The following is a 16,043-nucleotide window of genomic DNA, read 5'->3' on the forward strand; positions in this document are numbered from 1 at the left end:
TCAAGGAAAATAGAGGCATATAAATATCATCCCAGTACAGTGCATTAAAAATTAAAATACTTCAGGCTAAATTACCAATATCTCAGCAAGAAAACCCTTTCCGACAATCCATTTTTCAATGTCAGGCTCCCAGTCCTGACCCTCACTTTGTTGAAGTAGAATTTGACTTTAATAAAATGGATTTTCTTTAGAAGACATTTTAAATTCAGCCTGAAATTAATTCAGGCTGGTCTTTTTTTTTTATTGTCGGTCCTGGTTAGTGAGAATATTCTACAAGTTTTATTCAGATGTATGAAATTTAAGCTTCTGGGGCTGGAGCAATGACTCAGCAGCGATGGGTACCTGCTCCTCCAGAAGACCTGGTGGCTTTGTACCTCCAGTTCCAAGGGGTCTGACACCCTCTTCTGACCTCTGGGGGCACTGTCCTCACATGGTACAGAGACATACACGAAGACAAAATGCCCATACACACAAAACAATAATTAAAAAAAACCGCAAAATTCAAGTTCTCATGGAAAGCAGTAACATCTCACGAAGCCCTTGTGTGCACTACCTGTATCCAACAACAGTCAAGTGTGATTCTTTGAAAGTGAACATATTCCATCACTGCCTTCATGCCCCATGCTGTGCTTGCCTTCAGAGTAAACTGTTGTTGGCACAGTGACTTGCCTTCCAACATCCAGGAGCTGGTTTCGACAGGCATGTACCGTAAAACTATTTAGGAACCCAAAAAATACTGTACACTGAGTTAATACCAATCACTGCCCAGGCAATTGAGCTATTATCTTTGTCAATCCTCACCCAGCCCTTTTAGTATTAGCTTCCTGATGAGGCCCTTGTACCACCGGGTTGTTAACCACATCTGAAGTCAACCAGCAAAGTCAGTGGTAGGGCTAGGATAGGATTCCAGTGGGATGGCTAATCCTAGCTGTCAACTTCATGGGATTTAAAGTCATCACGGAAACAAGCATTTGGGTATGTCAGTGGGGGCATTCTAGGATGGGTTTATTGAGGAGGAAAGAGCACCCTAAATGTATGTAGCATCACTCTATGGGCTGGGGTCCTGGAAGAACAGCAGAAAGAGGGCTTAGCATAGCACTCGTCTCCTGCCTCTTGTGACTATGGATGGCGTGACAGGCGCCTCAAGCTCCTGCTGTCACGATTTCTCCCCCACCATGGCTGGTATCCTGGGAGCTGCAAGAAAACCTTCCAGGTGTAGGTTGCTTCTGACAGGTATTTCATCACCACAGTGAGAAAAGTAACAATACACCAGGTCCCTTCCTTTTTATCTCTTCACAAGAAAGCAATGTATGTCACCCATGATAATGATGGCCTTTACCAACATGGCTTTCAAAATTCTCCCCTACTTCGGCAAGAGTACCTTTACTTCATTTTACAGTGTGTGTGTGTGTGTGTGTGTGTGTGTACACACATGTACATATATACACATATTTGTATATATGCATATACTGTAAAATACATATTGCATCTTGAAAGAATGATTTTCCTCAGTCTCCTTTCTCAGTGTCTACCTCTGCCCTCAATACTGTACTCAGGTGAGTGGACTATCTCTATAACTGCCATCTTGTGCCAACTGACTTCTGTGATTGCTCCTTCCTCCCTGCACTTCCTCAGCTGACTGGTAAGATGGCCACATAGGAGTCTTTTCCATAATGGGGCCTCAAGGATATATATTTTGACGTGGTTTCAATTCCAAGTCATGAAGATTTGAGCTGACCTTTCAGAAGTGAGGACTTGTCCCGCCTCTCTCCTGTATTTATTCTTACTTCTGTGACTTCACCCAAGTTTAAATGCCATCTGGATGCTGATACCTTCCACATTTGTGACTCTGGTTCTCTCTCCTGAAATCCAGACTCATCTATTTGACTGCCTACACCACCCCTCCTCTTGAATGCTTAATAGAAAGCCCAAGCACGACGTGTTCAAGAACTGCAATCCCTTCCCCACCCACAGGCACGCTTCATCTGAGTCTTCCCCATCTCCGGGATGGAAATAGCTTCCTTCCAGTGGCTTGGACTAAAAATTTCTTGGGAATCCTTGGTTCTGTTTCCTTTTACACATTAAACATCTTATTTACCAAGAAATTTCCTTCTGTCCCTTTAAAATATATCCAATCACTTATCACCATCCTCTCCCCATTGACCTGGTCACCATTAATGCCATTGAATGCTGTAGCCACTTTCTGATTTCACCCTTGCCACACTGTAGTCTGTTTAAAAAATTTTTAGACTTATCCATTTTATTTTATATGTTTGAAAGTTTTACCTGCATGTATGTATGGAAATCCACATGTACCCCTGGTGGCTTCAAAAATAAATCAAAAGAGGACTTTGAATTCCCTGGAGCTGGAGTTATGGATGACTGTGAGCCACCACGTGGGCTCTGAGAATTGAACCAGGGTCTTCTGCAAGAGGACCAAGTGCTCTTAGCCACTGAGCCATCTCTCCAGCCTTTCTCTAGCCTATTTTCAAATCAAATAATCACATTACATATTTTCTCTATATGTATGGTATATGTAGTGTGTGTATGTGTGTGTGTGTGTTGTGTATGCAGGTGTGAGATAGTCTATGAGCATGCACTGAGTGTCTTGCTCTATTACACTCTGTCTTATTCCCTCGAGACTGGGTCTGCCACCGAACTTGGAGCGAGGCTGACAGCCAGCAAACTTCAGTGGTTCTTCTGTCTCTGTCCCTCATGGTGATGGGGTTATGATTGCAAATGTAGACATGCCTGGCTATTTTTATAGATGCTGAGGGTTCACACTCAGGTCCTCATGCTTGCTCAGCAAGTACTCTTTCCGCCTGAACCATCTACCTAGCCTAGAGTGCTCCTCCTGACAGAAGATGATGTCACTCTGCTTGAATGCTTGGATTAGACTTCCAGCCTGTGGTGCCATGTCTGGTTACTAGGTATGCCAATCCTGACAGTGTGGCAGTGTCCTCTGAAGGCTACTGATTTCCACAGGAGGTCCCTATGTAAAGTCACACGCATGTAGGAGTTGGAGATAGCTTAGGCCAGGGTCAGCCTGAGCTGGCCATATGTTACTGTGCTAGTTCTCTGGTTAATTGATGCCCTTTCTAAGTGGAAGCAAGTGTAAGAAGCAATGTGATAAGCAATGTGATTGCTTGTCAACCCAAGCTCAAGCTGCAATTAAAAGAAAAGCATGCTGAAGGGTATTGTATTATGTCAAAATACCAGAATTATAACTAGTTAAGACCTCAGAGTTTGTCTTTCCTTGCTCCATAGGAAGGAAGTATGAGAGAAAGGAAATGATAAAGAAACCATGTCCAGGGGGACCCATGTGTATAGAAGAATGGGTTGTAGTTCAGGAAGTTCCTTTTTCCCCCATCCCCATCTCTGTGGAAGGATTGTGACATTGACCATCTTGGTCATATGACAGGTATTGGTGTAGGCTGCTTGTTCATTTCCCAGCCACCCAGACCTGAAATAACCACCCAGAAACTGTATTAATTAAAACACTGCTTGGCCTATTAGTTCATGCATATTTCTAGCTAGCTCTTATATCTTAAATTAACCAATTTCTATTAATCTGTGTATCGCCACGTGGCTGTGGCCTACTGGAAAGTTTCCATTCGGCATCCAGTGTCTGTCTCCTGTGGCAGCTGCATGCTTCTTTCTGACTCTGCTTACTCTCTCTATGTATATCCCTTCCAGCCTGGCTATATTCTCTTAAGCCATTGGCTGAAAGCAGCTTCTTTATTAACCAATGGCAATAAAACATATTCATAGCATACAGAGGGAAATCCCACATCAGACAGGTGCCGGGGAGTGGGAAACAAGCAGTAGTGTAAGCATATTTAAAGACCAAGTCTTAAATAGTATTACATGAATTCATGGTCTGAGGGCAAGGATACTTGTTGGGTGTTCCTCTGATGCTAGAAAGATGAGAGCCATGTGGATCTGTCTTCCTTAACTGACCTGGGGACCTCTGCCTGCAGGCACAGACATCTTGACTAACCTGCCCATATAGCAGTGAGCAGTCAACACTCACTTCTCAGCGCTTGTTTATTATATAGAAGTCGCTGACTACCTAGGCACCTACTAAGTACTACTACTGTGTATCCTTGGTCTGATGTGTGAGCTGGGGATAGAAAACATACCCATGTAGAAAGCTTGTGTGAGCACCACACAGTTAAAGTGCTACATGCACAGCACTGGTCCTGGGGTGTGCAGAGTACCCATTCCACATCACCTCTAAATGCTTAATGCTCACTACAGTGCAGAGTGGATACTCCATCCAAGCAAGCAGGGCAGATGGGAGCTCTGTAGTGGAATGGGTGGCTGAGAGATCAAGGAGAGATGTATTTGGGTGTTCCTGGGTAGTGTGCTTGAAATAGAAGAGAATGAGGAGTTGCTGGAGAGTTGTATATCAATTTGATAAGAGCTAGAGTTATCTGAGCAAAGGGAACCTCAGTTGAGAAAATGCTTCCATAAGATCTAGATGTAGGCCATTTTCTTAGTTAGTGCTTAATAGGGGAGGTCCCAGCTCACTGTGGGTGGTGCCATCCTTGGGCTGTTAGTCCTGGATTCTATAAGAAAGCAGGCTAAGGAAGCCATTGTGAGCAAGCCAGTAAGCAGAACTCCTCCATGATCTCTGCATCAGCTCCTGCCTCCAGGTTCCCACCAGTTTGAGCTCCTGCCCTGTCTTCCTTTGATGATGAATGGTGAAAAGGAAGTGTAAGCCAAATAAACCTTTTCCTCCCCAAGTTGCTCTGCTCATGGTGTTTGGTCACAGCAGGAGTAGCCCTGAAATGGTGTGTGTGTGTGTGTGTGTGTGTGTGTGTGTGTGTTCCTTCTCCCTGTCTCCTATAAGAGTATGGGAACAGGGTAGTATAATAGGTGCTCCAAGCAGGTAGCATAATCCTCATCTTGACCTGAGTTTGTGGGCTCATACCAGTAAACCTGCTACCTCTTACAGAGGCTTGGGGGTGGGAAGATGCCTAAGTTGTATGCTTGAAGTTGATCCTTTAAGACTTCCTACCTGCCACAGGGCCAACCTTCCCCTGCTGGAGGAAGCTGTAGGAAATTAAACTGGGAGAAGAGAGCTGTGGTTTCCTGCTGAGCAAATCAATCCCTTTCTGCCAATGTCCTGGGCCAGTTCTGTGTATCAAGCCATCATTATCCCAGGGGTGAAACTCCTTTCAGGTATGTGACAAAGGTCACCATGGGGGACACCTTCCTTAGAACATCTGCTATGATAGGACCCATTATCATGTCTCAGCATGCAGGCCAGGGTGTCCAGCTTAACCCCCTCTTTTTTCTGTGGCCTTGGGAGGTGTTGCGCATGAGGGATGGATGGGGAAGAGAATGTATCTATTTTCTCTTTCTGTGTTTCTGCTTCAGGGATGGAAACACCATAAGCTCCCTATGGCACAGAAACTTGGCCCTAGAACACTTTCCCTGCCTCTTGCCCGCCCCACTGATGTCTGTTACTGTGACTGAGGGAGACCTTTCATTCCTCCAGTAACTGAGATGACGTGTTGTTGGGATCAGATCCCCTCTCTGAACTCTTCCGAGTCCCTTCAATGTTCTCCAAGCTTTGTAATGCTGCCACTCTGCTCGAATGCTTCGGCTCCCTCCTTCAGCTTGCCTGTCTTCCTCCCTCCCTTCCTTCTTCTATCTTTTCTCTCTCTTCCTCTCGCCTCCCTTCCTCTGCGTTTCCTTCTGTGTGAGTGACCACTTCACTTAATATTAATCAGACTGCTGTAGGGGGAGGGGAGCAAGGGACCCCCTAATGATCCCCTATGCCAGTGGAAATCAGACAGATTGTGTTTCGGGGCTTAATGTGCAATTTCATGGATTTTCACGGTCTCTAAACTGCAAATTCAAGATTATTTGAAAGCATTTTATTTAATTTTCATGCTTTTTTTAATCAAAAAAGTTAAAAGAATAATAATCTTTTATAGGCAGTTATAAATGTGCTATTTACACACAAGACAGAAATATCTCCCTTAGCTGAGCAGTCTAAGCGTGTGCTTAGAGAGAACTCCGCAAGAATACTGATGAGGAAGGGCATGGCTGTGTGTGGAGAGGATTTAAGTCAGTCTTGTAGGGAATGTGTATTGAGGTGGAGTGATCTCAGGGTCACCAGCATGTCACCCCATCAGTTGCTCAACCTCTCCACTGGGCGTGACCTGATGGTGAGCCCCTTGTCTGGAGGACCAGCATCTCAGCCATCTTTGCATTCCGAATACTGAAGGTATGGGATGAAGAAAGCAGTCAGTGAGAGAGGGCAGTGGTCGCTTTACTGCCCTTCTTCCACATCACAGTGGAGGCAGAAGCAGCAGGTGCAGCTGAGCTACGGGCTCAGGGAAGAAGCACTCTGCTGGGAGATGTGTGGATTCAATGTCCACATATTCTTTTTTCTATTGTTGGAAATCATTATCTACTTGTTGTTTGATTCACAAATCTAGACCTTTAAGATTTCCAAAACCCGGGGTTGAACTTTTTCACTTCGTTAATGAAGAAGCAGCATTAAAGTGAGAGGCCTCCTCAACAGAGGTCAAAGCCAAGGCTTGAATTACAGCTTCCCGCCTCTTCTTAACTAGATGCCCCTGCAATTTCCCCATCTTGCCTTTACATCTCTTGATATGTGCTGCCTCACACAGTTCCCCCAAGAACTGTGACTTCTAGGTTTACCCTCTCTGTCCTTCCCCCTTCACCTCAGCACGCTTCCTTCCTTTCTGATTAAGAAGTTTAGGATGAAGCAATCTGAAAGCCTGGGAGGCAGGCAGAACCCTACAGATCCATGAGGTATGCCCAGCCTCCTTCTGGAAGGAGATCAGACTTGGTTCAGGTGTGGTTCTGAAAAGGTCGATATTGGGTCCAAAGTACCTGGTAGGTGGCTTTTTTTTTCATCACATAGTTGGCAAAGCCCCAGCTACACAGACAGCTGACGTGGTGGAGTCAGTCAGCCGGTAGAATCCCCGAGCTCATTACCAACCCGCAGGATAACGATGACCACATCATCATAATCGTTATTGCCTTAGACAGGCGTGGATGACAAAGGCACTCTGGGGACTTGTGCTTGAAATGGGCTGCTTCTTAGCCAACCCTGACTCTCCGGAGTGACTTTCTACAGAGTTAAAGGATCGTGAGGCAGAAAGGAGCCCACAGAGATCATCAGTTCTGGTTTCCTGCCTTCCGACAGGACTGCCCTTTGTAGAACAGTTGCTGGAAAGAAAATTGAGCCAAACTTACTTTTATACGTTATTCTTGTGATAGTATCTCTGTTGAGCATTCGATTAAGAAATGGGTTTGATGAATCAGAAACCTATAAGGGAAGAGAAAGTATTAACGACTGGGTGTCAGTTACTCTCCCAGGGCAAACATATCCATGCATTATTTCATTCCTTCATATTGATGGCTTACCATGGGTCCAAATCTATGAAGGTTGGGAATTCAGAGATCAGAGACACACACTCTACTCTATATGGACACCTCATCTCAAGAAGGAAGAGAGGTAGATAAACAAACCATCCTCGTGTGGATTAGGGAGAGCTCTGATTGTCATTAGGGAGGGACCACCCATTATCTGGGAATCAGGGGAGCTAGGGTTTGGAAGGGTGGATGGAAGCTGAAGTATTTTGATGTGAGAATATAGGAAAGAATGAAAGGCAAGGAGAGAAGGAAAAGCATCTGTGCTGACGACCTGTTCATGAAAGGCTCACACAAGTATGTAGTGTAGTTGGAGCTAAAGGCATTGGGAAGGACAGGATGGGAGGCTAGCCCATGTCAGACTTTGACTGTCACAACAGGGTATATTTCGACATTCTTCCTCAGTAATGGGGAGCCATCAAAGGGTTTTGAGCAGGGAATATGGAATGCAATGTCATGAAAGGGGCATTTGTCTAAGTACAAAGAGACTCTAGAATAAGGGCCCCAGAAGAGGGAGGAAAAAGAGAACCTTATAATTCTACTGCTTATTATCATATAAATATATTATAAACTACAACATTCAGTCTTCCATCCACTCACCCACCCATCTATCCCAGACATATTTACCAAGTATAATGGGCTAAACAACACTGCACTAGAGATGAGTTTCCATTTTGTACTTAGGCTCTTACATATCCAGATTCTTCCTCTGGGGGAAGCAGCTAAGCAACAAGCAGGCTGGGGTCAGAGAAACGCCCTTGATTGTGAGGCAGCCTCGTGCGGCTGTGGAGTTTCCTTCACAACCCGCTTCTGACTCAGTCTTTTCCCAGCGCCGCTGTTCATCTTAGTCATTTCTCTCCCACCTTGCTCAGCACAGCTCTGCAATTTACATCTCAGCTGCTAATCGGGTGTTGTGACATATCAACATTTTAAATCTGATTTATTCCGAGGTTTGGGAAAAATCACAGCAGATGATCATTGTTATTAGATAAGCAACAGGTGACTTGAGTTTGGAGAAAGCACAGACTGTTTATTTTGGCTCCATCTGGCTTGCTTTTTCGCACGGTTCCCTGGGTGTGTTGTAGCGAGACACACAACTAACTGCGGCTTGGTTGGTGACGACGCACTATGGAGGCAAAATTCCACCTCCAGTGGGGGAAACGGAAACGTCCCAAGCTGAACACTCCCGCTCCCTGGAAGCGTTAGTGCCAAATTCTGCTCTTGACATACTCTTTAGCATTGAAAGGCCAGCTCAGAGCCCTCTCCTGTTTGTACTGATATGTTCTGGGACACAGGGCCATGAGGGTGTCTGGTGGAATGGGAAACTGCAATGGGTCTCAGTTGCCGGGTGCCTTGGGTTCCTGGTACCCGGCAAACTGAACAATACTGTTGTTGAGAGCAGCCCCCCCCCCCCCCCCTGGAGGTGATTAAAAATTATTGAAGTGTTTCCAAAGTGCACACAGATGATTTGTGGGCACAAGTGCGTTGGCAGTGGTGTGGGTGAGCGGATGAAATATGTACTTGATGTAAGTGAGCTAAGTGGGAGGTAATGGTGTGTGATCGAACAGCAACTATAGCCAAATCTCAGCTCCCTGTGCTTATGGAATGGAAGGGGAAACAAGTCTCTCTTATTGATTTAGTGACTGACTGATTGATTGATTGATTGTGTGTGAGCACACAGTTGTGTCTCAGTGAAAGTGGAGAGCTCAGAGGCCAATTCGTGGGAGTCAGTTCTCTCCTTCCACCCAGATCTTAGGAATTGAACTCAGGTAATCATGCTTGTCAACGGGTATCCTTAACTGCTGAGCCCTCTCTTTTACCACCAAACCCTTAGCTATCTCTGGCGCAGGATTTGGTCAGGGTGATATTTCTTCAGTGGAACCACTCATGTGGGAACTTCTCATCTTGTGTTCTTGCCTTACCTACAGGGACCTGGAAGTGGGAGGCAGGGGCATCAGAAAAAGGCCTGATGATTATCGGAGGCTGTACATCCTTAGAGACTAAGGATTCATCCATCTCATTTCTGGGTACCAGTGTCTAGCAGGGGATGGACCTCTGTCCCGTGCTCAGTTGGAGTTTTGAGACGAGTGAATGACAAGCCAGAGCACAGCTAGCTCACCGTGGAGCTGGAAATCTGGGTGTTAATTTTGGGCAAGAAAGAGGGAATGCTATGGTTTATTTTGAGACTGAGCCAGAAAGGTTCAGGTTTGCTCAAGGAAAGAAGGGGAAATTCCTCAGCGTTCAAACTGGCTTGAGAACATTCAGGAGCTGGCCACTGTCCCTTACTGGCCTAAGGTTCTAACTAAGGTCCTTCCAAACGTCAGGGGAGCACCCAGGCCCTGCAATCTTGACTGTTGGTTGGGACCTTAGTCTAGCACAAATCCCTGCACGAGCTTGTGAAACACCAGCAGTTTGCCATGGAGGAAGTTGGCTGCCAGTCACTCCATCAGTCACTGTCAGCTGTGCCATGGTTGAGCTTCCAGGATGGCATTCTCTGACTTAGAAACTTGGAGCCAAGTGACAGCAAAGTCAGGGACTAACACTGAGATGCTCTTCAAGAGACTTGGGAAAGGCACATCGACCTCTGGATATTACTCATGGGAGACTTTGCATGGGGAAAACCACAACAGGAAGTGATTCCTGGTCACATGACAATGTGTAACATATCCCTAGGCTTCACGATGTGCGTGGACCAGGCTGACGACGTGGATTGTCTGGATCATAACTGGGACTGCAGTAAGAATTTGCTCCCGGATTGCCAGTACCAGTGGGATACGGCTGGGAGTGTGTGGTGTTTAAGTTTTGTTTTCTCTCTTCTCATCCTTCGTTCCTCTCCCAGATCTGTTGAGTAGGGATATGGGAATAACTAATAAATATTACAGCGAGGCAGGACTTGGGTGTCTTTCCTGGTTGGGCTGTTATGAACGCTATGAACTGGCCTGGCTCAAATGAAGGTGAGGAATTTAGCAGAAGGCATGATGTCTGGGAAGACGACCAGTACCTGTTGCACAGAGTTTGCTTCGGGGGGAACTATTGCCTAAGGGGTCCCTGGGGACCCCATTACTCCAAGAGCTCTGTTACAACTCCTTGGTGGTGAATGCTAAATTTCTACTGAAACTCTTCAAGGCAGTCCAAGTTCTGGTTGGTCCAATGTTCTCTAATGATTTGGGCACAAACGTCTCTAGCAGCTAGCACAGTGCGGTACTTTGTAACTAACATAGTTTACTTAACAAAAAAAAAATAATCAAAAACTTTTTTTACAGTTGGAAAGTAAATCTTACTTTTTTATTAAAAATCATATATCTACATCCCTTTATATCTGTCAAAACATTATGAAAAATCAAAAAACAAATCAGAATTTGTTTAGTTGGACATTTCACAATGTTCTTGCCTATTGGATATCTGAAGGTTATACAGTCAACATGGGGACTTTGTCTCAATTCTACTTGCCAAGATTACAAATCAGCATTCGAGTGGGAAAGGAAGGTGAACTTTGTAGCTGTTGTGGGGAAGCCTGGAGGTTTATTATAGTGCAGGGTCTGCCGGAGAGGGACATCTAACACTTCTCTTATTCTCTTGGTGACAGCAGATATTGGGCAGTCTTTCGGTCCCAGAGGCCATCAGCACTCCAGCCCCTCTCCTTTTGCTATTGCACTCTTGGTCCACTCTAGTAGGTATGGCCTGAAGCCTGTCCCTAGCACCAGCTTTCTCTCTAGGGCAGAGGCTGTGCAAACCTTCAGGCCCTGAAGCTCTGAAATGGAACCTATCACTTCTTCATCTTACTTGCATAGCCTTGAATCTTTGGTGCATCCATGTTTATAAAAATCATAAGATCCCGAAGCTTTCTTAGGTACAGATATTAATTGACATTACTTCTTTAAATATTTTTATTCCCAACAGAGACTATAGACAGATATTCTGGTTGGTGTGGGGAATGGCAAGAAGAATAAAAGAATGCAAGACTTACTTTTATAAATATAGAAACTACCACCAATCCGTTTGGACTCTTCGCAGCTTCTGTGACATTTGTGTATAGCTCATGATTATAGTGGATGAGTTGTACCTGGCAGGAAGGAAAATCGAGAGTAAGAACAGCGATTCAACATCAAAAGAGGTGAGGCACAGCATATCCTCCAATGCAAGGGTGAACTGCAAACCTACCAAAGAACAATAGGAAGCACATGTTTTTAATTGAAGACGTTTCAGTGGGGGGTGTAAATAGAACCTATGTATGTAAAATGCATGTACATGCACACGTATGAACATACGACCTACACAAATTTGCAAACACGTTCTGGTAACAAGAGTCCTTTTAATAAGATTAGTGTCCATCTGGTTTTTCCTCCCTCCCAGGACATTTCCTCTAAAGTGTGCGCTAAGGGGATTTTCCTTATAAGGAAATGTAACAGTCCTCAGGTGTGGACATCCTCTCCCAGCAGCCCCAACAGCTGCCCAGGCAGTGCATAAATCTTCCCAGTAGTCTTAGAGTGAGCAGGGAACTGATAGATCCTGACCCAGCCCCACTGGGAGAGATTGGAGGTATTCAGGATGCTTGACTCTTTGGAAGAGCGAGTGGATGGCTCTGTCTCATGATGGGCCAACCTGTCCAGTTCACTTGGTTATGCAAAATTTTGTTTCCCTTTCTCTAACAGAATCAGTGACTGGCTATCAAGTTCTATGCAGCAAGCACTGGGGCTGAGGGCAGCAAGAGGAACCCTAGATTTGGGTTGTGGTGGAGTGGGTCCCTCTATTACCTTATTCTTTTAAATTCCCATTGTTGAACATGGCATGCATATATACCCAAATTAACACATTGCAGACTTGTGATCAAGCTTTATACCATTTCACTGAGACCTAATCACCTGCTATAAAATGTGAGTATGATGATCCCTTTTAAAATGTATCTTATAGCTATGATTTTAAACAATATTTTATAGCAATATGAAAAGGGTAACTGTGAACACCATTTCTCTCATCTCTAGCTAACCCTGGCTCACATGATGGGAAAATGAACAGCTCATTTAGACCCCTCCCAGACAGGTTTCTCTGCTTATAAAGCAGACAGCTACACACATACAAAAAAAAAAAAAGTTTAAAGGAACAATAGAGGGGCATGGCCACAGCTCAGTTGGCAGTGTTCTGCTTCTGCTGGGTTCCAGTTTTAGCACCACATAAACTGAGTTTTGTAAGTCTAACACTTAGGAGGTAGAGGCAAGAGGGTTGGGGTTCAAAATCATCTCCGGCTACTTAGTGAGATAAAAGCCAGCTTGGAATACACGAGACATATCTTAGAAACAATAACAGCAACACCAACAGAAACAATAACATGAAAAAATTTACAAGCGCCATTCTAAAGTTGATTTCTGACTGCCTGTTCATTCAAGTCAATATCTTTAAGTCTACCCGTAGTTCTCTTGGCGGCAATAGTCTCCTCCCTGCGTGAATACTCCGTAACATGCTGAGCCATCCCATGCCTTTCATGGCTTTCCACTGTTCACCTTCTTGCAACACTGTCACAGCGCAAGCATCATAGATCTCTCTCTAACGGTGTTAGTGCTCTTCGCTGGCTGGTTTGAAAACCTAACCAGGTAGCGCCTGGGAAGTGACTTGGGACTCTGAAAGTACAAGACGCCTTTCATTCCTGCCAGAATCCCACCTTGCATTAAAGTGTGGTGCAGTTTTCAAAGAAAGACAATGAACTAGAAGGAAACTTGCCCTTGTGTTTTGAAAACAACCAGCACATTTATTCTTGTGGTATGCAAGTGTTGCTGGGCATGCAGGTCACCTGGTGTTTTGAAACTCTCCAGTGCCTGCTTGTCCCTGTCCAGTTCTGACTATTTTGGGAAGGAAGCAGGTCCTGTGTTTGTTAAAAAGCTTCCAAGCTAGAGATCCACTGGAAGTGCAAACCAGTGGAGTGTCAATGGGCACCGGTAACCCAGCAGTGCCCCCTCAGAGGGTACCACTGATCTGAACACCCGAGTCCATGGAACATGTCATAGAGGGGCACACAGTATCATGCTTTTGACATTCCTCATTTGCTTTTTAACTTCTTATCTATTTTGCCAGTGGAGACAGATGGTTACACTGCAGCTAGTTTGCCGCCGGAAAGGCAACCACAGGCAGGGGCTGGAGGACCATTTCTTTGTCTGTGCCGTCCTCTACCAGGCCTTTGCTTACAATTTTAGGTTACAAAGACAAAGCTAGCAGTGGAAAGAAGAGTGCACGCATAGAAGCGTGGGCAGCATCTGTAGCTAGTGTAGCTAGTGGAAGGCTCTCTGCAGAGAAGATATTTGAGCTGAGATCTGGTGATGAAGAAGAACAAGGCCTGGAGAGACTGGAAGGAGGCCTGCCAGTCACACAGAGCAGAGAGGATACAAGGGGTCTGAGGCAGTGGCAAGCAATGCAGATGGTTAGGGGTGGGTAAAAGTGGCCCAGGGTGGGACCAACTCACACAGGACTTTGCAGACCTTGCTGAGGGTCTTTGAAGCAGGAATTTGCTGGCATTAAGGCATAAATAAATAAACTGACCCAGACACAGTTTTGAAAGATCTCTTTGGACACCTAGAGGGTCATGATAGAGACAAGAGGGGGTCTTGCCTACTCTTCTTTATGTCACATTCATCCATCCCCCGTCTTTTCTAGGATACTGGTGATGTTGCCCATCTCTGTTTCTATAAATTCTTAACCAGAATTTATTGTGATTATAAATTAGCTTGCAATGATTGATTTGATGTGCAGGTTTCACAGGGCTAAGGGGTGTCCAAATATCTGCTAATGTTTCTGGGTATGTTTGTAAAGATGTTTCTGGAACAGATCAGCATTTACACTAATAAGCTGAGTAGAATATATGTAGCCTTTCAAACATGGTTTTATATCTGTTAAGAACTCATTGTATATAAAGTGACAGAAGAAGGGTGAATTCATTCTTCTTGGGCTGGAACATCCATCTTTATCTGTCCTTGGAAATCACAAATCCTGGTTCCAGGACCTAGGATTCATACTGCAAACACCACTTAAATGTCTATGGGTCTACAGACTTTGGACCTGGACTGAGTGAGATCATGCCAATGAATTCCTGGTTCTTCAGCTTGAAGATGCCATGTGGTGAGACTTCTCCCCCGCTGTAGTCAGGTGGACCAGATGCTGTAATGACTCTCCATTTATAAATATCTCAATGTATTCTGCTGGTTCAACTTCTTAGGAAACTCATGACGATTGAAAATTCAAAGTATCTTAGAGCCTACAGGGCACTGGTGATCAGAATAGATACAAACCATCGATACCTGGTACAGGTGTGTGGGAGCTGAACATCACTGTCAGAACTAGTCGTCACCAGCATCATCACTGCCATCACCACGCTTTATTGATGATCACCATTAACACTGGTTGAGCGCCGATCATCTACAGTACATGCAGGAATCCAACTGTGATGCATGTTGCAAGGGATGGTGTGTTGGGAGCTTGGGGAATGGATTTGGGCATCCTTCTCCAGAGATTCGCCTTGAGCTGAGATTTATACATGTAGCATTTATAAATTGGACATAGGCATAGAGAAATGTTAGCTGTAATATCATCTCATTTAATTCTCAAAACTCCATCTCATGATCTGCTTTTGATTTACAGGGACACCACAATTCTGCTTTACCACTTGATCAAGGAAGTATCGGGTGGCAAACGGTGCCCAGGTCTTATGGTTCGAGTTCACACTCGGACAGCATGTTACTTCTAGACTATTGGCTTTGTGTCTGTTCCCATCTTTAGGTAAACATCTCCAGGAATGGATGCTATGCATCATCTTGCTCCTAATGTTTGCCATGGAATTTGGCCCAGTGTGAAGCTTGGCAAATGCTTGCTGAATGAATCATTCTACTGCTCAGAGTCTGAGCTCTAGAAGGGGCCTTAGACAAAACCAAGACTAGCTCATTTCTATTAAACACAAAGAAACTTCGGGTCAGAGAGGGTCTATGTCTTGCTTATCACAGTATGGTGATTTATACTTCATCGGAAGCGTGGTAGAGGAGAAGCTGGGCAGGATAGCAGTAGTCCATGGAGAGCCTCAGAGGCTCAGGTGGCTAGGGTCTCATGCCTATGGTTCCAGGCCGTTGGTCTTGCACTGAGAGTCATACAATCAGATGCAGAGCTATCTTCACATTACAGAATTTTCTGGAGACCAAAGTAATCACTTTCTCCAAGTTCCATGCTGAAATTCAGCTTTAGAACTAGGTCCCAAGTATTTGTTTTTGCTGAATGAATACTTGCTGTGAGCAGGCTTCTGAGTTAGCCCCGTCATTGGTCCAGCTGTGAGCAGTCTCTGGCATGGAGCACAATTTCCTTTTCCATGAGTGTGTGACAAGCCTGTGACCAGTATGTGACCAGAGCTTCTCACTCAAGTTTTGGGAGAATGACCATGCATCTCTCAGGCCTGATGCACATGCTCCAGTTGACCTTTCTCTGTCCCTTATTAAACCTGAAAGAGTCACCTTGTGACGGCACTCATGACAAGGCTACCACATTAACCTCTGTAATAACTCAGTGACTTCCACCACCCAGAAGGTAAAGGCCTGAATGTGAGCCCAGCCCTTGGCTGGGCCCTGACTTTTTCTAAAAGTCTCAGTGGTTAGCAT

General features: G+C 45.0%; 1 protein-coding gene across 1 annotated transcript in view; it reads right to left on the reverse strand.

Annotated features, from left to right (window-relative positions):
- Window positions 1-16,043, reverse strand: part of Ca10 (carbonic anhydrase 10) — a 488,218-nt gene that overhangs the window by 12,831 nt on the left and 459,344 nt on the right. Inside the window, exons 5-6 of the mRNA XM_041665283.1 lie at window positions 11,387-11,482; window positions 7,243-7,315 (exon numbers count right to left, since the gene is read on the reverse strand). Coding sequence (XP_041521217.1) covers window positions 7,243-7,315; window positions 11,387-11,482 — 169 coding nt within the window. The remainder of the gene's footprint in view (window positions 1-7,242; window positions 7,316-11,386; window positions 11,483-16,043) is intronic.

Source organism: Microtus oregoni, unplaced genomic scaffold (genome assembly GCF_018167655.1).
Source record: "Microtus oregoni isolate MIOR12 unplaced genomic scaffold, Mior012 000015F_ref0000493, whole genome shotgun sequence".
NCBI lineage: Eukaryota > Metazoa > Chordata > Mammalia > Rodentia > Cricetidae > Microtus > Microtus oregoni.